Below are 27,582 nucleotides of genomic sequence, written 5' to 3'. Positions count from 1 at the left end.
ATAATGGGATTCGGCCAAAGCTTTCCAAAACTCTGAGGAAAATTAAGTCAGGCCAGGGTGAAAAGCAAGTTCCTGTGCTTATTGGACCTGCTGGCTGAGCTCCACTTCAACCCATAGCCCGGCCCTGCCCTGTGCTAGGAAGGGCAGGATGTGTACATAAGGCAGTTGTGACAGTCTCCTCTCCCCCACCCCTCTGCCTACTGTGTTAGTCAGGGGAGATCTTGGGGCCTTGCTGTCTGTCTCCACCCACAGGGACCTGGGGAAGCACTGTTGCGCTTAGGCTGTGGCCTGCCTTTCTTGGGGCTGCTTATTTCTTTTTGAAGAGCTTGCGGAAGGAGCTCCGGAAACCCCCCTTGGGCTCGTGCCGTGGGTTGTGGTCGCTGAAGGATGTTTGCTCATTGTCATCCTTCTGGCAGAACCTGGTGTTGTCTTCTGCATGGAGCTCCTAAAAGGGAAAAGACAATTTAACCAGCATTTGCAACCTCACATCCTTGTCCCTCTCTCTTTCTCCTTCTCTCCCTCTCTCTCTCCCTCTCTCTGCTGGGGGCAACCTGGTGGGTGAGGAGGTGCTGGCAAGGCTGGGAGACAACAGGTCACACTGACCTTGGCAGCACTGGTACCTCTGCAGAGAGCTTGTTGCTGGCTCTGAGACTGAGGCAGTGGCAGAAGAGTGGAAGGAAAAGCATTGTTAGAGGGAACTGGAGCCTTCCTTGCTAAGATTTTGTTTAGAGGGAGCTTACTAGCCCCTTTTGCCAATGAGGGAGCAAGCCAGCATGGACAGCTGAAGGCAATTCCCACCCTCTTCTTGCTCATGAGCTCTGTTTACCCTAGGGCAGGGAGGCTTCAGGCTTCTTGAGCTGATATGGTGTGAAAGACTCTTCTGTTGGCTCTGCTGCTGCCTGGTTTTATATCTGTGGGGCAGAAGGCTTCATTAGCACACACACACCTTGTGGTAAATGTGCCACTAAATGATCTCTCCCCCTGTCAGGAGCGTGCTGAGTTCCTCTCAGCAAGGCTTGGGACAAGTGCCTTTTCTCCAGTTCTGCCCACCCCTGCCATGGTGGTCTCTCTTGCTCTGTGAGGGAGAACATGTCCTGCAGTTCTGGACTAGCTCCACATCTGCACCCTGCTGTGGGCCATAGCTCACAGGCTCCTGTTTTGGGGGGCAGGGCTGTGTCCCCATGGCACTTCTCCCTCTGCCTCATCTCCCCTGCTCAGCTATCCACCACCTCCTTCACTCACTAGGCTTTTTTTCTCTCTTTTCTTTCGAGGTTTTCTTGGTGCCTTTTCAGTCAGGCTGTTGGAACCTTCCTCCCATCATCATCTGCATCTACAGCCTCATCTGCATCTTGCCTGATTTTAACAGGAGGGTGTTTCTGCAGGCAGCACTGAGAGCACTTTCTAAGCACCTCACAAGCACCCTTGGCCTCTTGCCCAGGAAGTGTGAAGGGCATGTTCCCCCCTGACTGTGACAGCTCAAATCTGACTCTGAACAGGCACTGCAGGCTACAGAAACATTGCTCCTGCAAGACTTGGTGTCCCTGAAGGGCTAGAGTACTGCCTGTCATGCCAGTGGTTGTCTGAGAGATACAGTTGCTGGACTCTCTCTGTTTTCACACGGACTTTAGCATGGTTCTACCATCCATGCAACAAACACAGTTGAAACAAAATCAATGGACCAGATCCTTGCTGCTGTAAACAGGCTGAGTTCAGCCAAGTTGTGCTGGTTTACACGGGCTGAGGATCCGATACTAAATCCATTGGTTTTCTTAACCCAGCACTCCTCACAGCAAGTGTCAAGGCACCTTTTTAACTGGATGCCACCCTATGGAGCTAATTTCAAACAACTTTGTGCATACTTAGTGACCCTGATCAGATACAACGTTTACTTGTGGGGAAGCTCAGTGACAGATAGAGACGCGCAAGAGGCTAGCTTGTCTTAAGGGTGTTCTAGCTGCTACTCAGCCAGCTGTGTGCCTCAAGCCCATGCTTGTCAGTGGGGAAGCTGTGTGTGAAAAGGAGCTGTCTTGTCCCTCCCTTGGGCGTGTATTTGCAGATGAGGGCTTTGAATGTGTGGACTTAGAAGCTATTTTGGCATGTTCTGCCCTAACTGTATCTCAGATCTTTCTCCTGCTGCTGCTTCTGCACCACCACGTGCCTTTTTTTTTTTTTTTCCTCCTATTTAAGCCTCCTTACTTCCAAAAAGCTCTGTTTTTCACCCGCTCCTCTCTGTGGGGGGAAGTAGCTCCTTTGGGAGCTTCGAGATGAAGCTGAGATCATGTGAGGCTGGACATTCCTCTCCTGCTTCTGCTGCAGCCGGCTCCCACTGCTGCTCCGTGTGCTGTAGAGTCTGGTGCTCATGCCCTCAGCGCTTCTTGGCAGCTCCTTCAGAGACCTGCTCAGCTGCTTGCCTTTGCTGTGGAACATCTCACGCTTGTAAGTACTGCTGCTTACGGGAGTGCAGCTTTTAGGCAGTGGCTGTAAGGCATGATCTGTCCTCTCTGGTTCTGATGTGAAGTTGACAGGCCTAAGGAAGCAAATGTCTAAGCTGGACTCGGAAGAGGCTGGGGAGCAATTCTCAAATAGAGCGAGGTTTTGGAAGGCATCATCTTCATAGGGGCCTGGCAGGGTGAAAACCTCCCCAGGGTAGTCAAACTCTTCGTAGCTTGGTGCAAAGTTCCTTGCATCCTGCAGCAGCTCCACAGAGGTCCTGATGGCTCTCTCGGCATTTCCCACCGCATCAGCCGGTGGTGCTTCATACTCCATTTCAGGGATGGATTGTAAGGGAGCTGTCAGAGCCTTGAGTTCCTGCTCTGTGATCTGAGAGGATGCAAGGATGTTCTCTGGCCTCTCGTGTTTTCTACTTTCCATTTCCCAGTCAGGGGGCTTTACAGCCTGGATGTTCTCCATTACAGTTGGCTGGGGCTTCTTCATCTGGGGCATCAAATGCCTTAAAAGTAAGAAAACAAAACAAAAAACCAGAAGTGGAATACTAGAGGATGACCGAGAGACAGCGTGACAAGCCCCCTGCCCCCTTACTCCCCCAGCCCCATTCTCTTGTTTTTAAGGCCAAAAGGTATTTTCATATCTTGGAGAACAGTAACAGGTGCCACTAATAGAAATTGCCTGTCTGGGTTAGCAGGAGCAAACTTGCAGAGGTAGAACTGCTTATCCAATAGCTTTAGTTGACTTTTGTACTCTACACCATGAAATTAATAGAAACAGTGATGAGAAGCCAACTGTTCCATCCCTCTACTGTTCATCTGCATTTTTGATTTTTACTTTCCTTCTCTTTCTGTAATGTAGGTGCTGTGTCTTACTTTCCTGTGGTCCGATTGTCTTTTCAGGTGGACAAGGTTCCTCTCTTGGATAGGGTAAATCTGTTCCCAGAATTGTGTCAGGAATACTTGGAGGGCTCCTACCCTCCATGTGTTCCAGGTAAGTCAGCAGAGAGTACTGCATTGGATGAGGTATTAGGTGCAGGGTGTGCACCTCCATGGCCCTTAATGAACACTAGTTAAAGTGTTCCACTGCCATCCTCTGGGGACATAATGAATGGAGTGAATTCAATGACATGGTGTGTGGAAAAGTACTGGTTTTGCTAGTCTGAGACCTTGGTCATGTTTTCCCAGCTCTTGTAATGTTGACAGTGAATAATGCAGAGTGTTACTATACACACTGCTGCCAGGTCTACACAAATACATGTCCTCTAGTACGCTGTTAAGACAGCTAGCAAGAGCATTGACAGCCCTGGTTAGAGCTCTGAAATGTTTCCTTCTTGTAAGCCACATGGTAGTGGATAGCAGAAAGGAGCCAGCCCTTCATCTCTTTATGTGTACACAGGGAGCAGTCTTAGAAATGACAGTCTGTAACTGCCCATAATAGTATGGGGGAGGAGAGAGTTTTCAGCCTACTTTGAAAGCCTTCTACTAGGACAAAAGGCTTACGGGGTTGTCGTGCCAGAGGAAGGTGCTGGTGGGAATGACTGTATTGTCTCTTCGGAGTGGATCCCGCTGTCCCGGATAGATGTCGTGCTGGGTGTTGGCGAAACCTCTTGGCTCGTACACTGGGAGGTGAGACCTTTGTACAGCTTCACCAGGGATGACCTGAGGGAGGAGAAATCCATCGTCGTGCTAAGAAATAAGGCAGGGAATGAGCACGAGCATGTAGAATCACAGAAAACAGGGCTGGGAGGTACCTTAATATTCCTGTTCACCTCTTCTCACCCCAAGGAAGGACCTGTTCTACCTAGTCTTTTCCAGTCAGCAGGGCATCCTGCTTTCTGTCCTGTTCTTAATGCCTTTCCTGATGGCAGTCCCTCCCCAGAAGTCTGCTCCAGCCCTTTATCACCCTCCATATTTGGAAGCTTCCCTTGAAGTTTGATCTTGTCCCCCAGTGAATCATCACAAAGAGCAAAGGTAGCCAGATTTTTATTTTAGTAAGTCTTGATTTCAAGGAACTTTTCTGAACCACAACTTGAGAATCTACATTCGGAGTAATTTCTATCACAGTTCATCTCAAACAGGTTTTGGGAGGCTTTTGTTTCTCCCATGCCAGCTCCCCCAGTAAAATAAGATAACTATTTTTTCTCAATCTTAGCCTCTGAGGCCTTCAGGCAACAGTCTTGGCATTCACCAAGGCCCTGAGCTGCCAAAGCAGCTACACCCCCATGTATTTTTTGAATATATCTCTTGAATATTCCCGTGAAGCATGTGGCTGCTATGTTTAGAAGGATTAAACTGATTTTCCTCTCATTCTTAGAGGTAGACAGAAGGGCCCACCCCAAATCTGACCTCAGTTTGGCAGACAAATGCCAATAGTGGGCCTTCTCCAGCATTCATATGCAAAGGGATTTGTTTTATCTCAACAGAGTTATGTGCCTGTTCATCTTGCACTAAATCCTCTATTTCCGGGCTTCCCCCACACCTCCCTTTCCCTGGTGATAGAGAGAATGAGCTGATGTTGTGCTTACTTCTTCAGCTTTTTCCTCTTCTGTATAAGCAGGTCTTCATTGCATTGGAAGAGGAGGCTATAGTGTGAGATGAAAACCCGGAGGCGCTGCACACACACCAGCAGCAGGTAATAGTCAGGATGCTCTTGCTCCGTGAACTTCAGGACATTCTGGGGCACAGAGGAGAGCAGGCTGTTTGGAGGATGTCCTAACGCTTTCTGAGGAGAAAGTGCTATTGGGACCATGGATTAGTGCTCTGGAGTGCCCATGGCACTGCCCTGTGGGAGCACGGTGGGAGCTCTTCTATGCAGCACCGGTTTCTGCAGGACTTGGTTGGGGCCTGCCTCCTACTGCTCCAGTGCAAATACACAAGTAACCACTGTAAATGTAATCACAGGGTGTGTGGGTGATACACTGGTTGAGTTTGGCATTGGATAAATAAACCAATCTCTTGTTTTGTAGGGCTTGTTTTCTGTGTCATTTGCCGTGTCTGAAATGTTTTAGTACAATCCTCCTGTGAACCAGAATTCTTTTTATCAGCAAGCTCTGTGTAGGAAAGGTTGTTAGGCCCTAGGAGCCTCTAGCCCTCTCGGTCTCTCAGCTAACAGGCATGTTGACCACTCAGCAGAGAGGCCAGCTCTGTTACAGGAGTTAGGTCAGAGCTCACAATAGATGTGCCCCATCTCTGGCCTCTATTCTCCCAGAGCAGCAGGCAGCAGAGTTTTTGGCTTCCTGGGGGACAAAAGTTGTTTCTGTCAGGCCAAATGGAGAAACTGGCAAATGGAAGCAAGCTTCAGGTGAAAATTATTAAAATTAAGCCATTCTCAGCTGGCTTTCCCTTTCAAAGGTTTTTTTTCCAGAGGCCCCACTGGGTTGGCCAGAAGCCTTGTACCCGTACAGCCCTGAATACCAGCTCTGAGTTAAAAGTAACATGTTGTGATAAGAGTTCAACAAGGCAGTTTCTATCCTGTGGCCCTACCTGTAGATGAATAAGGTATTCAGGGATTCGCTGGACTATATGGAAGAACAGAATGTAGAGATCAGACTTGATTTCTTCTTCTACCTGAAATAGAGAAAGCAATTTCAGAGTCTCTCCTACCCATAAAACATGTCTGCTGCCAAATGGTTCTGGGGTTTAATGAGTAGTTATGCTGTAAGTAGTTATAACACTTCACAGGAGCACGCCAGTCAAGTGGCAGTTGTATGTGACAATACACTGGTCTTCATCTTGCTTCTGGAAGGGACGTTTGCAACTCCTTCCACCAGCAATACTAGTCCTAAGGATTAAATTCCTTATGTTAGGGATTATCTACAAGGGACACACAGCCTAATGAAGTAGGGGTGTATGTTTAAAGTGCACTAGTTAAGTTTCATGAAACCCCAGGTAGACACTGTTGTTTCAGAATGAAGTTCTTAGTTTAGGCCCAAATGAATTGAGCAAACTGAGACTGACTTCTAAATTAAGATGTCTTGGAAGTGAGCTAGTGTGGTTTAGTTATTTCCCTTTATAAACCACCTTTATATTTAACTTTCCTAGTTTAATCTAAGAATCAAGGGTGTGAGACCAAATACCTGAAGCTGAACAGTAAAGACTGTTTTCTCTCTAAGGTACTTACAGGCCCCTTCTTGGTCTCCCTGTTTGGATAAGTCCTCCATTTTTCAGGAGACACCATGTGCCTGGGACAAGTCTGGATAGCATGTGCATGAGCAAGCTATCTGGGAGGTTTGAGCTGAGACTTTATTTCATGTCACAGCAGAAATATAACTTTGGCTACACACAGTGATGAACATGTTAAAGCTGTCTCTTGTAGGTGCATGTCAGCCATGGCAACATTCGGGAAACTGGCATTTGGTAACAGAACAAGTGGATTGGCAGAAGAGTCCTATCATGGGCAGGCATAACAGGAAGAGATCCAGGCTTGCATGGTGCCATTACATGTCTGTGAAGCAGGCAGGAAGTTTACCTCCTTCAGGATCACCACGTGGATCAGAGAGATGCATTCTGGCAGGTCCCTCAGGTAAGCAACATAGTAGTCCAGAAAATTGTTCTTACAAAAGGAAAAAAGAAAAGAATGAAGAAACTTAAGAGAGATCTTTGGTTATAGGGCCAGCCAGAACAAGAAGCTGCTGATTCCCCACCATCACTCCTGGGAGCTCATCAGCGCAGCAGAGCTGCTACCTGTGTGAAGTTTTCAGGGCTTGGGACTTCTCAAGAAAGGCTGTTTTATAAGATGTGTTCAGCTGTTGAGCACAGTGTATAAAGCTTTATAGCGGATAGGAGGGAAGATTTCTTATTATTTCTTTCTTATTCAAGACTCTTAAAGTTTATAAAGCATCAGATAAGCTTTTAAATATCCTTCCAGGAGAGCTCCTGCTACTCGCCAGGGGTTGGGCAGACCTTCACCTTGAGAAGGAGGTGCTGTTTTACTTGGGGCTACAAACCATATAGGATGAGGGGCCTGCCCACCTGCTTGTTATAACTCTGAGCAAAGTGTATTGGGGAAGGGGAGCATAAGAAACATGCTCTTTTCACACCCTCACTGTGAATACAGGCATCCAAGCTGTCAAAGCTCATGTGTGGCTCCTGCAACCAAGTCTAGGTCTTGTGCATTTATTGTAGAATCATAGAATCATTAAGGTTGGAAAAGACCTTTTAGATCATCAAGTCCAACCATCAACCCAACACCACCATGCCCACTAAACCATGTCCCGAACTGCCACATCTACACATTTTTTGAACACTTCCAGTGATGGTGACTCCACCATCTCCATGGGCAGCCTGTTCCAATGCTTGACCACTCTTTCAGTAAAGAAATTCTTCTTAATATCCAGTCTAAACCTCCCCTGGTGTAACTTGAAGCCATTTCCTCTCATCCTATTGCTAGTTACTTGGGAGGAGAGACCAACACCCACCTCACCACAACTCCCTTTCAGGTAGTTGTAGAGAGCAATAAAGTCTTCCCTCAGCCTCCTCTTCTCCAGGCTGAACAACTCCAGTTCCCTCAGCCACTTCTCATAAGGCTTTTTCTCTAGACCCCTCACCAGCTTTGTTGCCCTTCTCTGGACATGCTCCAGCACCTCAATGTCCTTCCTGTAGTGAGGGGCCCAAAATTGAACACAGTATTTGAGGTGCAGCCTCACCAGTGCTGAGTACAGGGGCATGATCACTTCCCTACTCCTGCTGGCCACACTATTTCTGATACAGGCCAGGATGCTTTTGGCCTTCTTGGCCACCTGGGCACACTGCTGGCTCATGTTCAGCTGGCTGTCAACTAGCACTCCCAGGTCCTTTCCACGGGGCAGCTTTCCAGCCACTCCTCCCCAAGCCTGTAGCGTTGCATGGGGTCGTTTCAGGAGGAAGTGCAGGACCCTGCACTTGGCCTTATTAAACCTCATGCAGTTCATCTCCGCCCATCGATCCAGCCTGTCCAGGTCCCTCTGCAGAGCCTTTCTACCCTGGAGCAGATCAACACTCCTGCCCAACTTGGTGTCATCTGCAAACTTACTGAGAGAGCACTTGATCCCCTCATCCAGATCATGGATAAAGATATTAAATAAGGCCCCAAAATTGAGCCCTGGGGAACACCTCTGTGCATAGGGCTGTGCTATGTCGCTGTACACCCCCAGGTGGGTCTGGCATGTGGGCTCCTTACCAGCTGAGTACTACAACGAAGGGGTTATCATGCACCAAGACTCTGCTCAAAGGAGGCTGGCTGAAACGCCTTACCCTAACCACAGCTTCACAGCACAACCCCTCTCCTGTAAGGTATCTCAGCCTACCTGTGGGCCATCAGCACAACATCATGAATCATAGCAGAAGAGTCCAGAGAGGTCTGTAACATACCTCATCATTTGTTAACTTCAGGAAGATGTCTCCTAGGATCCCTTGTCGTGGCCAGCTCAGGACTCGCTCCTGTAGAGCGTGAAGTAAATCGACATGCTGCTGGACCAGGTACCGCAAAGAGTTGGGGAAGAAACTGAAGGGAGATTATATCAGACTGGTTACACAGAGCAGAAGCTCAGCCCTAAGCATGTACTACTGAAGTGTGTATTCATGGGTGGTCAGCATAGGCTTGCTTTAAACACAGGTATTATTAACTACTCTTATTGGAGTTCTGGCTGCGCCAGGAGGCCCTGTTTTGGCTGCTATGTACATGTAGGTACCCTCTCCAGTAGGCTATTACAATGTTTTGAAGGTTTCTTAGGCTGACTGTCCAATGCATTGTGTAGCTGACCAGAATTGGCAGAACTAAAAAGCCTAAGGCAGTGCTGCTGTGGCTAATGAAGTAGAACTGTAGTCCTGAGCCATCCCATAGAGTGCTTGGAGGAGAGCTCCCCAGCTCTGTATGTTGTCCCATTTGTCAGGCCCTTTAACAAGCCAACCCTTTGATGCAGAGCTGGTCAAAATGTGCTACTGCCTTTCTGTCATTTCATGCTGATTTCATCCAGAATCAGAATGAAGATGTCAAATATTGAAATATTTTGCCAGATGGACAGGTCCCAGGGAAAAAGAATAAAAATGAAAACTCACTTTGGACTATCATGCCTCAGTTTGAACTGTGTCATGTAGCTGCTTAAATGAGTCCACATAAACCCAGGTACCACAGTGGACTTTTGTCAAATGACTCCTTGGATGTGGGACTCCTACGGACAGTGGAAAGAGCCAAAAAAGAGACAGCTAGCAAGGACTGGGCTCCCCAGATGTGCTTAGGGGCTGGGAACTCCCAGGCCAAAGCTGAGTGAATGAGAAGAGCTGTAGGAGCTATCCCATTCTGGGAACTAAGTTGCCACAGGGGATGGCCTTTGCAAAGATCTGGATTTAACTGCTAAGCTGGGACAGTCCCACTGGTCTTGTATCTATGTGTAAATATGTGTGTATGTCTGTATATATCGATACTGAATGGATGGCAGCCACTAGTCGGGGGCTTATGTCCACAGCAGCTTCTAGAGCTGGAACTATGGACTGGGAGAAGCAGGCAGTGAATGCACAAAGCTTTGTTCCCACCCAGGCAGGAGGCATGCGAAAGAAGAATAGGAGACTGATGGGACTCAGAAGGAGACTGAAATGAAGTAGTAGTGAAACAGTTTGGGATGCAAGGCGGACAAGATGCAAGGACAGGCAGGAAAGTCTTTAATCACTGCAAAAACCTTCCAGTGCATCCAATTTTCAACTAGAAATAAGCTTGAAGTGTTCAAAGATCTCTGTATGGATGAAAGAAAAGTGGGAGAGAGGATGATGCAGAAAGAATATTGACTGAAGAAAACTCCCCAAAAGAGAGGGCACAGTAAATCAAATACCTTCTCTCTTTGGTGCTCCTTTTCACATCTTGCCCTTGCAACGTGGCCTTGATCTTCAGGATTAGGGAAAGGTTGATGACATATTTCCTTTCTGACTCCAGCAGCTCCAAAGCGATGTTCTGCCTTTTGGCTTCCAGAAGATAATAGTTAAGTTTAAAAATAAGGAAATGCTGACCTCAAGGACAACCTCATGTTAGTCTGGTGATCGGACACTAAATCATGAAGGAGAAACTGTCGAAAAGTAACACCAATGTCTTGTCTTTGTGTGTCTACTTTCCCCAAAATATAAAATTCTAGCCTGATGCTGTAACGTGCCCCAGACATGACTGGAGCCACAGTTTGCTAAGAACGCTTCAGAGCAAATGTGTTTTCCTCTATGAATACCATTTTTTCCCCCTAAGAATAACAAAACAAGCAATCAAAGGTGAAACAACTCATACCAGGGCTTCACATCCAGTTTCCTGCAGAATGAGAAGTTGTATTTTTCACCTGCTTAAGCAACTACTCTGTCACAATCCCATCAGTACTCTGAACCTGCCAGGTCTGGGAAAGGAGAATAGGTGTCCTGCATGCAGAGTGATTCTGTCGATGGCACAGACCAGCAAATACAAAGGCCTGATGTCTTGGAGACTGAGGCCCTGAGACATTCCCCCCTAGCAGGAGAATACTGGCTTGTGTGTCTCCCTCTGTAGAAGCTGATTACCAACCAGCTCACACCAGATGTGAATGCAGCTTTGAGCCTCTCTAGGCAGAGTTTTCCACTCTGTCCTTACCAGCCAAAGAGGGTTCACATATAATGTTGTCTGCTGAACTGTATCTGCTTTGGCTCATGTCTTTCCCTCTCTCTGGTTGCTCTTTGGAAATGTATTCATCTCCCCAGTCCTTGGTGTCCTTGGGCTGCTTCCACACTGTTGATGGCAGATGCACTTTTGACTGCCCCTCTGTTGTCAAGGAAGGTTTGAGGCTGTCATCTGCCTCTATGGTTGCTCCTGCAATGACAAACAGCTGTATGGATCTTGACACCTCAGTTGACAGGTTATACTACAGCACACAGCTAATCTGCATTATCATCCATTTGAAGTACTAGAAGGAGAGTTTGAAGCATTCTCTGTGCATTACAAGGATGGTAGCCTTGTAGTGTTAATTTACAAACAGAAGCGCAGTTGGTCAGCACTTCGGCAGAACAAGGTTTGCACTCTTCCAGCATTTATTTTCAGGCCAAATAAGGTCCAAAATTAGACACGTTAGGAAAGAAGAAACGTATTCCAAGCATATTGCACCCATTTTTAAAAAGGGTAGCAAGGAGGACCCTGGGAACTACCGACTTGTGAGCCTCACCTCTGTGCCCGGGGAGATCATGGAGCAGATCCTCCTAGAAGCTATGCTAAGGCACATGGATGACAAGGAGGTGATTTGAGACAGCCAGCATGGCTTCACCAAGGGTAACTCCTGCCTGACCAACCTAGCAGCTTTCTATGATGGAGTGACTACATCAGTGCACAAGGGAAGACCTGCAGATGTCATCTGTTTGGACTTCTGTAAGGCCTTTGACATAGTCCCCCGCAACATCCTTCTCTTTAAATTGGAGAGAGATAGATTTGATGAGTGGACTGTTGGGTGGATGAGGAATTGGTTGGATGATTGCACCCAGAGGTGCAACAGCTCAGTGTCCACATGGGTATCAGTGATGAGTGGTGTCCTTCAGAGGTCCGTATTGGGACCAATACTCTGTAATATCTTCATCAATGACATAGTGGGATTGAGTGCACCCTCAGCAAGTTTGCAGACGACACCAAGCTGAGAGGTGCGGTTGACACACCTGAGGGATGGGATGCCATCCAGAGGGACCAGGACAAGCTCAAGGAGTGGGCCCGTGTGAACCTCATGAGATTCAACAAGGCCAAGTGCAGGGTCCTGTACCCGGGTCAGGGCAACCCCTGATATCAATCCAGGCTGGGGGATGAAGGTATTGAGAGCAGCCCTGCCGAGAAGAATCTGGGAGTACTGGGGGATGAAAAGCTGGACATGAGCTGGCAATGTGCACTCACAGCCCAGAAGGCCAGCCATATCCTGGGCTGTATCCAAAGAAGCATGGCCAGCAGGTCGAGGGAGGTGATTCTGTCCCTCTACTCCACTCTGATGAGACCCCCACCTGGAGTACTGCATCCAGCTCTTGAGCCATCAGCACAGGAAAGACAGGGCCCTGTTGAAGCAGGTCCAGAGGAGGGCCACAAAAATGATCAGTGGATTGGAACACCCCTCCTCTGAGGACAGGCTGAGGGAGTTGGGGTTGTTCAGCCTGGAGAAGAGGAGGCTCCGGGGAGACCTTATTGCAGCCTTCCAGGACTTAAAGGGGTCTTATAAGAAAGATGAGGACAGACATTTTAGCAATGCCTGTTGTGACAGGAGAAGGGGTAGTGGTTTTAAACTAAAAGAGGGCAGATTTAGACTAGATATTTTTGACAATGTGGGTGGTGAAAAAATTAGAGTGGCACAGGTTGCCCAGAGAGGTGGTAGATGCCCCATCCCTGGAAACATTCAAGGTCAGGTTGGACAGGGCTCTGAGTAACATGATCTAGTTAAAGATGTCCCTGCTCACTGCAGGGGGGTTGGCCTAGGTGACCTTTAAAGGTCCCTTCCAACCCAAACTATTCTGTGATCTATGATTCTTAGTTGCACTTCAGGGTTTTGGGGCTCTTCAGGACTTGGTAATATGACCCTTGTTGTCGGATATTGTAGAAACAGAAAGTTTGTTTTTAAAAGCCATTCTCAATCAATATAAACTGTCATGGCTTTTGAAATTTTTGTTAGCGTGATGTGATTATGCAGCAGCAGGACTGATAGTCTGAGGCTATTTAATCACAGAGAAGGTAGGGGAGGGTGCAGGTGTGTTAGAGCCATTGTGCAGGAACTGCTTTAATGCAAGTACCTTAAATTTGGGTTGCAATGAACCATTTTCTGTAGCTTTTGTTCTCTCTTTTTTTCAAATGGATTCAAGCAAAAGAGGCATCCAGAACGCTTTTAGCAAACAGTGAAAACATGTAATGGTTGTTCTCATGTGTCCTTTTGCTGGCCAGGATCCCCTTACCATACCCTTATCTTACTTCTGACCAATTTTTGTTTTTGCCAGAAAAACTATTCAGACATGTCTACAAGGAATCTAGAAGCTCGTGGGCAAATAAACAGCTCAACAGTTCTACTGCTGTGTAGTCACTGCAAAGACCATCTCTTCCCAAGTGGCAAAATGATGCTCACATTATTCTTTGCCATATCAGTAAGCCTCAATTCTTCCTTTCTGCAAAGGCACTTAGAACCTGTGAAAGCAGCAGCAGAAAAGCTTTCCCTGCCAAATATCAATCCTTTGCATTGTCTGTAACATATTTGGCACTTCAGAGATGCAGGTTTGCCCTTATATCTCAACTGCAACTATGAAAATGGAGGTATGTGGCAAAGTGAAAGACATTCCTGTGAAACTGCATTCCCTGAAAGCGTTTCTTCAGTGCAGTAAAGCAAACACTCTGATTGAATCATTGTCCCACTGTTTTTTGCCAGTTTGTATTTTCCTACCTGGACCTGCTACAATTTTCACACTTCCTTCTCCCATTGGCACGATCCTGGTGTCAGACACTGTTGAAGAACAAAGGGAAACTTTATAAGACAAACCAGCTGTGGAGCAGGCTTCTTCCTGCCAAGCCCAGTCAGTATGGTTAGATCCTCCAGTGTTGCATATTTTTGCTATGGAAACACCCCAGTTAGATCCTCCACTAAGGAGGATCTTTGCTGTTGTGGTTCGTGTTGCGGCCTTTGTTTCAGTAGCACCTGCAGGCAGGATAATGTGGGTGTCCCTGTTGTGCTTGGTGCTGTATGACTGCAGAGGAACATGAGCAGTCTTGGCTTGTCCTTGCTCAGTAGGTGCACACTGTGTAGAAGCAAGCAGAACAAGAGGATGGAAGCCTGATACAGAGACACGGCTGCCATTTTGGGTGGAAACGAGCTTACTGAAGAGTGGAAGGGTAAGATGACTGGAAAGAAAGGGGCAGTGGGAGAAGTGGGCGAGAGACGTGGATGTGCAAGATGGATGTGAGGGAGAGGGCTAACATACTACCTCAGACTAGGGCAGAGGGAGGCCGTGACTGGCCGGATTCTGAGCAGAACAGAGTAGAAAACAGCACGTAGTTTTCATCCAATCTTGCCTTTGTTGACATTTTAAATGTATATGTTTTTAGTGTCTTCCCATCTGAAGCAAGAGAATGATAGACCAGTTTAGACGCCCAAAATTAATTATAGAAAAGAAGGCTCTGGTCCATCACATTTTCTTTTATTCCAACTTTCACAAGTGTTTGGCAGTTGACAATGTTTTCCTGGTCAAGGTGTAACCATACACCATGGATTATCAGCTTCCACAGCTAACAAGAGGCAGTGATTCTCCTAGCAGTGTGTATATGCAAGGAGCAGTGACACCAGTAGTCAAGTGTGTATAGATACCAGCTCCCATGTCCCCTTGTCAAAACAACTGCTGGTATGGCCCATTAATGACACTGTGTGTTCTCTGTCAGCCCAATCCCTGTGATCCTCCTTTCTGTGCCCTGCTCCCTTACATGGAAACAAATTCACAGGTTGTAGTATTTTTATCAGGGGCTTCTGCTTGTCCCTGTTTCTGTGCCACTAGCATTACAGGGAAAAAGATCCAGCCTGCTTTCCTTTCCTTGGAGGAAGCAATGAGTTTTGGGACAATGTTTACAGAGCAAGCATCTCCTGAATCCAGGCCAGCAGCAAGGTTGCTATCCTGAGACACTGTGACAAGGTGTGTGCACAGACCCAGGAGCAGTGCTGCTGAGGGGAGCACTCCCATTCTCTTTTTGTGCTGCTGCCATCTGAGGAAAACTTGGTGTCCTCTTACCCTAGTGACCTTTTTCTGGACTTTTTCCTGAGGAAGGCACTGCATTTGCCTACTCTATTTCCTACCTTTTTCGTAAGTCACGTTGTGTAAAAGACTTGTAAAATCTTCATTGATCAGCACAGGTTCTGGGAGGTTAATGGATCGAAATGGGCTGCCCTGGAGAGGTGTAGGCACTGTCTGTGACCCATGATCATCCTTCTGTGCTCTTCTGTACAAATACAAACAATGAGACAGTTGGAAAGTATGAGTGCTACAGGTGAAACTCCTACACTACAGTTGTGGCAGGCACCAGTATAAGTACAAGCACAGAGTGAGAAGTAGGACAACTCCAGCAGAGACTAGGAAAGGAGTTGGCTTTGATGGAGTTGGCTTTGATGCAATTCATGAACAATGTTCTGGCAGTAACTTCCACTGGCTATATAAGAAGGTTATTTCAGATCTGTTCTTTTGCTAAGCATATTTCATCTAATTAAATGGCTTAATTAGCTAAGGGGCTAGCCTAGATTTGCAAAGCACTTGCATCAAGGCAGCTGTATACCCATCATCAAAACTGTTTTCAGAAGGAGGCTAATCAAGGCTAAGGCGGACGAGCCGTCTGCTTCATTGCAGCAACAGTGTGGCCCAGCAGTGTGCAAACATGCTCCTGCATGACCCTGCTCAGAGATTAAAAGTCTGGTGACAGGAAAGCAGAGCATGACTGCACCATCAAGACCCCACTGAGTCCTGCATGCTTGGAAGGGGAAACTGCAGTGCTATTGTCTGGATGGGGGTGGCTTAGCAATAGCTTGTAATGGTGAAGGCTCCTGACTTTCAACAATATTCCTGCCCCAACATGTCTCTAGCAGGTTGGTGTGTTTCACTGGGCCCTGGTTTCCCTGAAAGCTGCTGGGGCTATTTTGCTGTTGGAATCCCAGTGAGGTGTTGGTGTTTTTATCCTGTGTTTGCTCTGTGGGGTATGTATCTAAAAGCCTGGGGTGAACTGAATGCTAGAGCTTCCAGTAATAATCAGGGTTGATACACATGCCCAGCCAGGAAAAGATGAAGAAATTAAGCTATAAGGAAATGAGCAAAATGGACAGCACTGCTAATTAGCACTTCTGGAGCCCTGGAGTTCAGGCCCTTACTTAGCTTTCACTTTCCGTGATTCCCGCCGCTTCTCTTGCTGCAGCTGCTCAATTTTCTGTTGCATTTCCTCCTGCTTGGCACTGATTTCTTCAATCATTGACTTTGCATCGCTGAGCTCCTCCTGAGAAACAGGCAAAAGCACAGCATTCCCAGGGTGCCCATCAGACTTACATAGCACAGCTTTGAATGCTGGCTGGCGTGCACTGGAGATGCTTCAGAGTGCTGCAGAATGGCTCTGTGATTAGACACCCTTCCTTTGCAAGTCCAGTGTGTGTAATACATGCCATGCACAGCATGGCAATCCTTAATTCAACCACAGGCAACTCACATGAGCCAGCATGATGTCACATGGTTAAGGGACTGGTGGGAGATGGAGACATAGGGCTTCATACACCACCAGGTGAAAGCACTGGGAGGACTCCTGTCTTTAATGGCATTTGGAGGAAGCACATTTCCCTCTGCAGTTCTCCAGCATGTATATTCACATCTTGCACTCGGTTCAGATCCCAGTGTGATCATTCACATGTATAAGCTTTTGCCGGTCAAGGCCTTGGAGCTGCCCTTTTAGCCTCGTTTCCTAAGGAAATGAGGCCCTCCTTAACCTCCCTGTCAGCACGTCCTCCCTCAGGCAGTTTCAATCAAGCCTTACTCAGATGCAGAGCTCTCTGATGCATGAAGTTCCTGCAGGTGTCATCTGTGACCCTGAGCGGCAGGGTGGAGGAGAGAGACTCAAGAGTTTCTTGTAAATCAAAGGAGAGATATTTTCCCCAAGCAAGGAGGTGGCTTCACTGGGAGCTCAGCGTTTGGACAGTCAACATGGGCACGAGGCAGAGGGAGAGCAGCCTTTGCTCCTCCTGTTGCTTGCATAATTCCTTGTGATTTTAAAACTCCTTTTTCCCCCATAACAATGTCCTGGATAACCCTGCCTCTCGTTGCTTTGAGACCTCTGCCATATGCCCTTACACTTCTTGTTGTCTCCCTTGCTCATGTGGGACCACAGGGCTCCTTGTGCCCAGTGCCATCTGCCTCTCCCTGTCACAGTGTCAGTAACAGGCTTTTCCAGTAAGCAGCCCTCTAACTTCACAAGGTATTATTAAAATTTACCATAAAAACAATACAATTGTTCCTCTGCCTATCTCCTCATAGGCAGTCATCCAGTTTCTGCATGGAGATGCTGGCTGGTTTAAAGTGTACATCAAGCCTTCTTGCTAGGCTCTTTCTCCAGTCCTTTGTTTTTATCCTCTTGGGCTGGATCAAACCAGGCAGCACTTCCTCCCACTCATGTGGGAATGCAACTTCAAAAGGCTTTAGGATTTTGCGTTAAGACTGTGCTCCCCAGTGGCTTTGGTTCCTGCAGGAAATGCAGGAGACCTGACTCGGGGAGAGGTATGGCACAGTGGCCCAGCAGCAGCCTCTAAACAGGCCATATGCCTGTTGCATTTGTAGCCCAGAGCAAGGGTTGCTTGTGCCCAGGGTAGTTTGCAGCACTGCCTCATGGCCCATCAAGAAGTCTAAACAGGCCAGGGCATGGGCTATGTTTGGGTTGGAGTAGTCAGGGGAGATACAAAGCCAAAGGAAGTGCACTAGATACATCTGAAACAATTGCCAGCTTATTTTCTTTGCAAGCAGGAAGGTTTGATGGAGGCAAGGGAATACGGTAAGTATGCAACCCCCTGCAGGTCACACTCCTACCTTGAATGTGTTGAGGGAATTCTTCATCTCTGCCACTTTCTCTTCCATGGCACAGCGGCAGCTCTTGACCTTCTCCTCCAGGGCATACTCGCCATGCTGGATTCGCGACAGCTCCTGCATCGCTTCTGTGAAACCCGCCTTCAACTCAGAGGCTAATGCCTGCAACTAGAGGAACCACAAACATGGTGGGTTCACTCCCTCATCCCATATGCAGGTGCCCCAAGGGTCACCCATGGTTCAGAGTGGCATGAAGGCTGGGTGTAACCCATCCTCGAAGATACTGTCCTCTTTCTCCTCCTCCTGTTATGGCTGGGAGTAATGGGAGGGAGATTCGGCCCCTGCTGCAGCCTCATTGCAGGGCAGGAGGTGTTTGTCTTGGGTAGTCAATGTGCCCCTTTTTAGACTTAGAGTTTTTCCAGGCTCCCTGGCAGTTTGCAGCCTGTCAGTCTGTAGAAGGAGAGGATAGCCTGAAACATGCCAAGAAGGTTTGCAATAACAGCAGCCAGATTATCAATCCCCAAAGCAGCTGAGCAATCAAGAACATGTCCGTTTTTGAGCAAATCCTCCTCCCCCACATGCTCGTGGGGCTGGTGCTCTCCCCAGACAGGTCTAACACCTCCTCGTTCTCCAAGGTCTGTGGGTGGAGAAGCTCTGTCCTTGGTCAGCAGGCGCTTTCCAGGGAAGGAGGCAGCTCTTTAACTCGTGATAGGGAAGGAATGGGAGATTTTCCCCTGGCATACAGCAACACTGTGCCCACACTCCCTGGTTTATGTCCCTAGAGGCCCTAGTGCTGCTGGAAGAGCTCACAACCTAAGCTGGAAGCAGCCGCTTGATAGCCGGGCGAAGCAGGAGACAGACCAGGCAAGCCAGGCTGGCATAGCAAGCCGAAAAGGCAGGTGTGGAGGTGGGCAATGAGGGGAGGTATAGGTGGCTTGCAGAGGGCTAAGCGGGGACACCCTCTTCGGGGGCAGCTTGGGCTGGAAACCCTGAACTCTGCCCCCGCTGCTGTGAGCAAGGCGCTTGTTCTGCCTGCACAAAGCCCACGGCGAGGTCACAGCCCAAGGTGCTTTGGTACCAGGGATTTTTACCTTTACAACAGAAATTCGGCCTAACATCTGGTTATAAACTGAGTCCAAAACTGGAGCACTGATGGTAAGAGGACAGCCACCCCGGGGAACTCAGGCGCTTGAGTCCTGTAAATGGAGCAGAGATGGCTTCCGATACCTCGGGGCAATGGCATGCACCATCCTCCTCTGATCAAGACTGGCAGCATCTTTACAGAGGACGTCTGCCTGACATCCCCACTCCTACCCCAGTGCTTACCCCACAGTCCCCAGTCTGGTCTGGCTGGACACACATTCCCAGAGCTTCCTGGGTAGGAAGAACGGGACTGATGAGCTGGGATAGGGCAGAGGGGAGCCAGAGGCTGCAGACATCATCCCTCCTCAGGCAGTCAACCCTGACTCCCCAAGCCAGCTGGAGTTCCAGACCCCTTGGTTCAACCTCTTCACCCACCCTTTCTGGCTGCAGTGGACACCTTCCTGTGACACTGCTGTGACACAGGAATGGTCACCCTGTTGACCTATGAGTGTAGCCTGAAGGGTTAGAGGGTCTGCTTGGGGACAATGCTGCTAGGGAAGGCAATGACCATACTGCTTTTGATATCAGCCTACGGGGGTGAGCCAGATGGTCTTAGCATCATCAAACATCCAAACATACATGCCTGGAGAAGTGGGGAGCTATAAGTACTGCAACTGTGCAAAATGTTAATATTCCTATCCCTGCTCACAGGTGCTTGCCACACTTACACACTGAGGTGACATTGCCAAGGCAGAGTCTCCCTGCTAGCCTGCATCAGAGCTAGGCATTGCACACTCTCCTCCAAGAGAAAAGCTGTGATTTGTCAGATCCATCCCTTCCAAGTGAAATACGCTATCCTGTTCTATCCTATGCTATCCATTTTGGGGATCTGCTTCAGGAGGGAGATGTCACAGCCTCAAGTCTTGCTGGCAGCTGAGGAGTCTGAAAGCTGTCCCTGGAGATAACAATGTCTGGGGAGAATAAGCCCAAAATAAAATGTTTCTGCCCGCAAGCCTGGCCATATCCTCCTTGGATGCTTCCAGAAAGGGGGTAAACTAGGCAGATCCTTTGTGAAGGATACAGGGATGGGAGTCATTGCTCATCTAGAAGCTTCAGGGTCAAAAACCGCTAGGTTTGCTAGTCAACAAAAAGGGACCACTGCAGAGACTTTGGTGTCCATGTGCACCAAAATGCTTTGTGAAAGCAGAGTCCAGGCAGCCAAAAGAAAGATTTAGACTAGAGGCTGGAGTAAAATATCCCTGCATCTAAAAGCTTGTTATTTTGGGACTTCACTGTGGGCTAATCTGCTTTTGCAGTCACAGTGCTAGCTTGGCTTCTTTGTGTATCCTTCCCAGTGCTCCAGATCCCAGCCTGGGTCTGTCCTGCCTGGTACATCCTTCCTTGGCCCCATGCAGCTTGCAGTGGCTATTTCAGACACTGAAACGCATCTCACAGTTGCATTTCCCTTTGTTGCTTCTTGATGGATGAAATCAGCCAGCAACACCAATCATCAGCCACATCTGCCAGGGCTTGTATGGCTGGACATGAAGTGCTGAAACCCTGAGAACTCCCTCCTCTGCTGCCCTCAGCGCTCAGAGCATAGAAGGGAAACACAAACAACCTTGTGGCATTGAATGCAAGTTTGATCCAAAGTTGAGTGGAATGGTACAGGAACATTATCTTTGAACTCCTGCCAAGCGCAGTGTAGTGCTCGAGCTGTGGATTTTAGTTTAAGCTCATTTCTAACAACAAGCTGTAGAAAACCATCCTTTAAATCCCATGGGCTGTTAGAACAAATGGAAGCCATTGAAGCATCAGCTCATGCTTCTATCTTGCCCATGTGATTATGAGTACAGAACTGGAGAGACATTTCACAGGTTTATGAACCCCTGGAAAGTCAAGCCAATTCACTGTTTCTAAAGTTTCTAAAGTGCAACACATACCACAAAAAACAGATTTTATACTACCACAGAAACTTGGCAACAGTTTAACTGTAATGTGTTGCCCTAGCTCACCTATTCATGGGAATAAATACACACCTTAATAATAAATACTCAAGTTGTGGAAGTTAAAAGGAACACAACTAACAACTTAAGTTGAACTACCTAATGCCTAGAGAATAAGTGAATCTGCATGGTCACAGGGAGACCTTAGAAACTGTCCAAGAACTGTTCAAACAAAGCATTTAGGCATCTAAATAATTTAGTAAGAGATACACATTTCAGCCCCCACCTGTCTTTGGAGTGTGGCCCTCCAACCTGACAAAGCAATGCAGTGAGGGATCCAGGGCATGTATCTGTAGCAGATTATGTCTTTCTTGGGGGCCATGACTCCCATTTTACCTGCTGCCCTGATGTTTTTCAGCTGTGTGGAAAAACCATGCAAGTAAAATCTCTAGTGAGACCCAGTAACTGCACTATGTTCTGTGGGTAGTTGCCCATGGGGAAATGAAGGATTCTCCTCCCCTCTTTGCATGACTCTGCTTAATAGGACACTGAGAAGCAGTCATTTGTGACTCTCACTTTTCCTCCAGCCCAATGAGACTATGAACTCTCTGTTCAAGTTCACCTAGAGAGGGAAGTAGGCATTTCCCAAAATGGAGGGGGGAACCATGACCATGTGGAGCAAGTAATGGTGGCTAGAGGGGAAGAGAATGGTGAGATTGGAAGACATACAAGGAGCATTTCTCAGCCTGGTTTTGACTTCAATTTGCAAGAGTAGAGCTATTTTTATATATATATATATATATGTATGTATATATGTATATAATGGCTGTGAAATCTCTCTGCTGAGTCTTTAATCGTCTCACCTGCTGTACTGTCCCCAAAGGGTGAACAGGACTGATGCTGCTTCCAGGACCAGAGGCAGCAAAACTGCAAAGCCTCCCCATCCTCCCTCAGTGGGTGCCAGCAATTTGAGCCTTTTGCAAAACATAGTGACTGTCCTTGCAGCCTAAAGCTTTGTTCAGACTTTGAGGCAGCCCAGGAAAGATGGTCATGGCCAGGAGACAGGAATGGCTTGTGGAAGGAAGGGCTAGGACAGAAAGCAGAGGGCAGAGCCTTGGTGAGCTGGGTTTATTGCCCTGTCTGCCACTGAAAGGATGAGAGGGAACCCTTGCTTCCAGAAGTAGCTGTGTCCCCACACATGTCCCCCAGCACTAGCCAGGCTGTCCAGGGCTCTGTGTCTCCAAAGGGATGGCTATTTGCATCTGCTGCTCTTAGCAGCTGCCTAGAGTCCTGACACTAGAACAGGGCCTGCTCTCAAGGACCTTGAGCTGAAGCCTGTCAAAACCAGTAGGAAACAGGCTCATGATGAAGAAATACTGCACAGGAATAATTCTACCATTGAAATATATCCTAGAAAAGAACAAAACCTTCTGTGGCCATGAAGGAGTACTGTCTGTGTTACTTCCCCCAGCTTATCTACTGTCCATCACTTTGTACATCTTATGTGGCTGATTTGAAGAAGTTAAGTAAACATTGTGTCACCCAAAAGAGGGCTGCCTGAGGACACTGCATGAAACTAATCTGGCACAAAGTTGAACACTTGCCACAAAGCCTGGATCTGATTTTTGTGAGCTGCATGATGTATGCTTATACCAGGGAACAACTGGTTTCTAGCACGGCTAATAACATCTATGTTTAAGGGCAGCACTTCTACAGCCAAGCATTAGGAAGGCTTCCAATGCCTCATAGTGGGAAAGCAGCAGACCTGTGCTAATTGTAAATCAGTAGAGAACCTGGCCCTAGGAGTATATCCAGTATTTATATTCCTAGGCAAGGATGGTAGGAATAAAAGCAGAGCAGCAGGGTAAGGACAGAAGAGAAGGATGGATATACTTAGAAGGGGGTTGCAAGCACTTATCAGCTCTTGTTTCACATCTGTGCAATCTTTTTTGGTAACTGCAGTGTCCATAGGGCCCTCGCTGAAGCAGAAAGGGGACAGCCAGGTGGTAACTTTCATTTAAAGGATTCATTAGGGTATCCAGATCTTAAGTGGGTTTTCCTGGAAAGCATGATGTTCTCAGCACACTGTCCCAAGAGTGTGCTAGCTTTCCTTGCATGTTGGATCCACTGTGCTGGGCCCTTCAGCAACCCAGTCACAGCTCCTGCTTGGAGCTGTCTGGATGGGAAAAGAGGATGAGACAAGAGAAGCACTGACTAGTTAATTGAAAGCACTATCTTCTCCACTTGCCATGGTGCACTTACAAACAATTATGGGCATTAGTGTGGCGATGGTGATAGGGGAGGTCTCAAATGAGGTTTCCAGTTCAGGGTTATGTTTCTCTTTCAGACAATAGATCCATATTGAACCAGACCAAGGTTTAAAGTGCTGAAAACTCTGTTGTGTTTCCTGCAGACTGGAAATGCATAGGAAACATCACTGTGGAAACACTGAAACTGCATCTTACAGGAAGGATGTTCCCTGGGCTGTGGTATAGACAATCAACTCGAAGAGTGGCTACATTGCTCTGGAAGTCCTGATCACCCTGAGCCAACGTGGGCTCAAAGACAGGGTTTCCAAGCTCCTGGCTGGGGAGCCAGACAGACATGCAGCAAGATTCAATGCTCTGGCCGGCCTGGCTACTCTGGATTATCAGGCAACAAGAGCACCCCATGGTCCAAGAAGCTGTGAGGCTGCCAGGATAACCCAGAGCCTGCCAGGAGACCTGGCTCCTTGCTGGGGAAGACACCCCTGCCCCATGTCAGTTCAACACATCCTTGCTCCTGGGACAGTTAATCAGGTTTGGTGAAAGCTCATCAGAGCTCAGCCATGAAATATCCCTCTGGCCCAGTGAATTGACATTCTCTAATTGGTGCTAATGATGCCAGCTAGTTAATTAGCTAAGCTCACAAATCACCTGTCTAAACACAACTGGTTGTGAGCAGAGAAATTTTACTGAAGTGTCTTTTAAGAAGAGGCCCAAGATGTGATATGTATGAAGTTTATTCATGCAATGTACACACTTTTGTTGCCATGTTCCTTGCAAGCACCTACATTTTTCCTTACACTTAATTTAGATTTTTAAGTACTGTTTATCTATTAGTAACTTTTTAAACTCTTGGAGTTATTTAGGGCATTTTTCTCATCTTTACCTGGGAAATCTGTGTTGCGGGGGTACTCACAGGCACACTTTCAGTCTCTCCTGTGGGAATAAAGAACTTCAGTCAATTAAAATGACTTCTTATGGTTGCTATAAATAACTGGAACAGAGGATTTGAAGTCCCTCTTGAGGTAAAAATCAGTTTTAAAGGACTCAAGTCTCACTTTAGGAGGTGTGAACACCATATCATTTGTAAAATAAACTGCAATTATAAAACCAGAATGGCTCACCTAAATCAGACATTAAATTCACCTCATTTGCTGTCCTGTGTCTGTTCAAAGCTGATCTATGCAAAGAGGTGAGAAATGTTGTATGTGCAAATAGAACTAAATTGCTCCCTGTGAAATTCAGTTCTGTGTGCCAGCCTTAAGTAACAGTCTTTTTCCTCTAAAGCGTTACTGATCCATCTCTCTTCTGAAATTGTGACTTTTATCCTTTACTATATTTGTACATATTTCTATTATCTCCACAAAAGGCTGATCTGACCTGTATATTTTTAGCCCTAAGTTGTATTTTGTCACAATGCATTCCAATCAGTAATCATGCCTTTTGTAACACCAAAAATACATCTTTTCATCAGTTTCATCATTCCTAGGTTTTTGTAGCATTGCGATCCTACCTTATCTTGTACAATGGAGCTAGACTTGACATTTCTGAAACAGACTTAGCTCACGGAGGAACTTACATCTGTTTTGCAGAATTGTTTTGGACACTGCAGAATCATTATCTCTAGGCATTAACAGGTTCTTGATTGAAACCAAAAAGTCTGTATTTATTAGTTTCTCTTTTAACGTTGTCTCTTCTGTGCAGAAACCTTTAATTATCCAACAGAAATTATCTGTGGTTGTGCCGCCATTGCACTTTGAGGGAATTTCAGTCCAATGGCAATCGGTTCCTATGTTATTCCCTACGTCAGGCTCCCTGGATGGCCTTCACTCTCAGAAAACACCGTGCCACCCAGTTCCTCATCTGGATCACCTCCCCTTGGCAATGTCACTTCATGAGGTGGGTTTTCTCTCGCCTCTAAGAATTTGCTTCACTTATCTCTGCTGTCTATCACAGACATGACTAGTGACTCCATGCCCAATTCTAAGGCCAAACGAGCTCCCTCTTTCTATGCTGGCTGCAGATGCTCGGTGCCCTACCCACCTGGGCCTTTAAGATCACACAAATTCAGTCCAATAGAGGCTTGAAGAGGGTTCAGGGAGGACTACACAGTCAGCAAGTGCATGAAATGGAAATCTGAAGCATGGAAGTCAGAGGTTTACAAGGCACAATTATGTTCTGGTTTCTTTTCCCTTGAGGGAGAATATAGGTTACCACCAAGGGCATCTATGAATTGGCCCTGTTCTGGTCTCTAGGATTTGTCCTGATTCAGAGAAACATGAGCAAATTCCCCAGTGACTTGCAGAAGTGAGAGGCAGAGGATGAGAGGCCTTGTGCCCCTCTCTGCCCATATGCCACTTTCTCCTGATGCTGGCTGGTCTGGCAGCTGTGGGGTTGGGTAGCAGGGTCAGACACTGACCCTCTCAATAATATCCTCTGAGGTTCCTCCTGGGGAAGACAAGGGGCAGCAGGCTAATTGAGAGAAGTAACCATAATGCCAAACTGCCAGCGGTTTGGGGTCAAAACTCATCAGCCAGCTTGCATCAAGTCCCAAGTTTTGTCTTTTAATTGACATGTTGTTTTCATTTTCAGCTTTGGCCGTTCTGGGTCTTTTTTTTGGATTTTCTCTGCAACCCCAAAAACTAGAAACCAACTTTTAGCCTGAAGTGAATGATGAAGCTTTCTCATGATGCCTGGAGTTGAGGCTTGAGAAGGCAGCTTGTTGAGTACTGCGATCCTCCTGAATCAAGAAAACTGAGGTACATCATGTTTGTTCTGATGTAAATGTTACTGCTGGACTCTAACTGTGAGATGGTAATAACTGACCCGAAAAGAGCAAGAGAACATGTTTTTTAATTAATAGCACAATACAAACCAGATTCTGGGAGGACAGAGAGATGCTGTTTTTGCAAAGTGGTGGATGTGCTGAATGTGCTGAATGCTGAGCTTTGGAAGGGCTAGAGATGTCAGGTAGAAGCACAGCACAGCAAGGAAGAGCCATCTTCACATTTTCTTTGGGTGTTTTTCAATCTGATATATAGCATAGAGGGCTCAACCCAAGCCCTGCAGAAGTCTGTAGGGCTCTTTCATTTGGATTTGGATACAAATCAGTCTGTAATGTCCTTGGACACACTTAAAGCAAGGAACTGCTCCTGAGCAAGACCAGAAGAAGGAAGAGGATCCCTGCTACTGTGATTTTACCTCCCACCTTTGCCATGAGCATGAGCAGAAGCACTCTCTGCAGGTACCCAGTCAAAAGGCAGATCATTTCTATAAAGTCACTGCTAAGAGCTGGAGCAGAGGAGTCTCCTCACAGTTTCACTGTGGGAAGCAAGGGGCTTTGTGGTTATCTCCCAATTTCTGCAGTGAACATCTGCAGCCCGTGGGGGCATACCAATTAATTGGAAAAAAATCCCTGAGTTAATTTCCTTGTCAGCCTGCTGTAGTGCAGAGGCCTAGGTACACAGACCTAATTTAGTCAAATTAGAATAATAATAGAGAAATTAACTCTTCTGTTACCTATGCCATCAATTGAATGTTGGCACCACCAAGCATCTTTTAAGGGGGAAAGAGATGGTCCAGGCTCTCTCCTGAGCTGACAGTTATAGGCACTCCTAAAGCTGCTCCCACTGCTTCTCATAGTTTCAAGAGTTCCTCAGCATATCGACACAGTCACCTCTGAGATAGCAAGGCAGAGCACAGTGCTGCAAGGGGCTTGGGGTGGAAAGCCCCACATTCTGCAAGAAGAACATCTAAAGCTGAGAACCACTAAAACCCTGGACCCGAAACCCCTGAGCTTTGCAGACTTTCTAGAAGTGCTGCTGATTGTAGCAGGAATGGTTGCATGCAAGCAGTGTGGCCTGAGGGTCTGGTGCAGAAGTCTGGGTTGTGGCACTGATATGAACAAGAACCCCTTGCAACAAAGTATGTGGGGGAGAGAATTAGATCCTCATCACAATGCCCTTGTGTAAGACGTAGCTTTTGACAGAAGTCTCTACATCCCAAGGCAGAGGTGGGTCCAAGGCAAGAGAAGGGAATGACTTCCCATGTTGGACATTATATACATGCCATAGGATTATTTTCCAGAGGGAAGAGGGAGGTGTTTCTAAAATAAGAGATAAAGACTTCAAACCCCAGATATTTCTATGAAACTAAAAGAAGGGAACATTTGTTCACAGCTGCCATGCCTAAGAGGTGCTCTCGGTGGGCTGGCTGGTGGCTGCCAACAGACAGGTCATATGAGAGCAGGTTTCTTCCTCACTGTCTTTCATACTATCAAGAAGTGAAATAAGAGGATGCTTTACCTTCTTGTTTGTTTGAGTCCAT

General features: G+C 47.1%; 1 protein-coding gene across 1 annotated transcript; it reads right to left on the bottom strand.

The window, feature by feature from the left end:
• Window positions 1-307: 307 nt before the first annotated feature.
• Window positions 308-27,582, bottom strand: ARHGEF33 (Rho guanine nucleotide exchange factor 33; the record flags this gene model as incomplete). Its single annotated transcript, XM_081998303.1, has 16 exons — window positions 308-445; window positions 2,197-2,950; window positions 3,948-4,133; window positions 4,973-5,121; window positions 5,931-6,014; window positions 6,916-6,999; window positions 8,796-8,928; window positions 10,250-10,379; window positions 11,023-11,238; window positions 13,817-13,876; window positions 15,215-15,357; window positions 16,274-16,395; window positions 17,967-18,131; window positions 23,121-23,168; window positions 24,143-24,192; window positions 27,561-27,582. 16 exons carry the CDS (start codon window positions 27,580-27,582, stop codon window positions 308-310), a joined length of 2,484 nt encoding a protein of 827 aa, XP_081854429.1.

The sequence above is a fragment of the Phaethon aethereus genome (assembly GCF_964289735.1).
Source record: "Phaethon aethereus genome assembly, chromosome: 3".
NCBI lineage: Eukaryota > Metazoa > Chordata > Aves > Phaethontiformes > Phaethontidae > Phaethon > Phaethon aethereus.
Note: the sequence above shows the minus strand (reverse complement) of the source record. Positions and strands in the feature narration are given on the sequence as shown.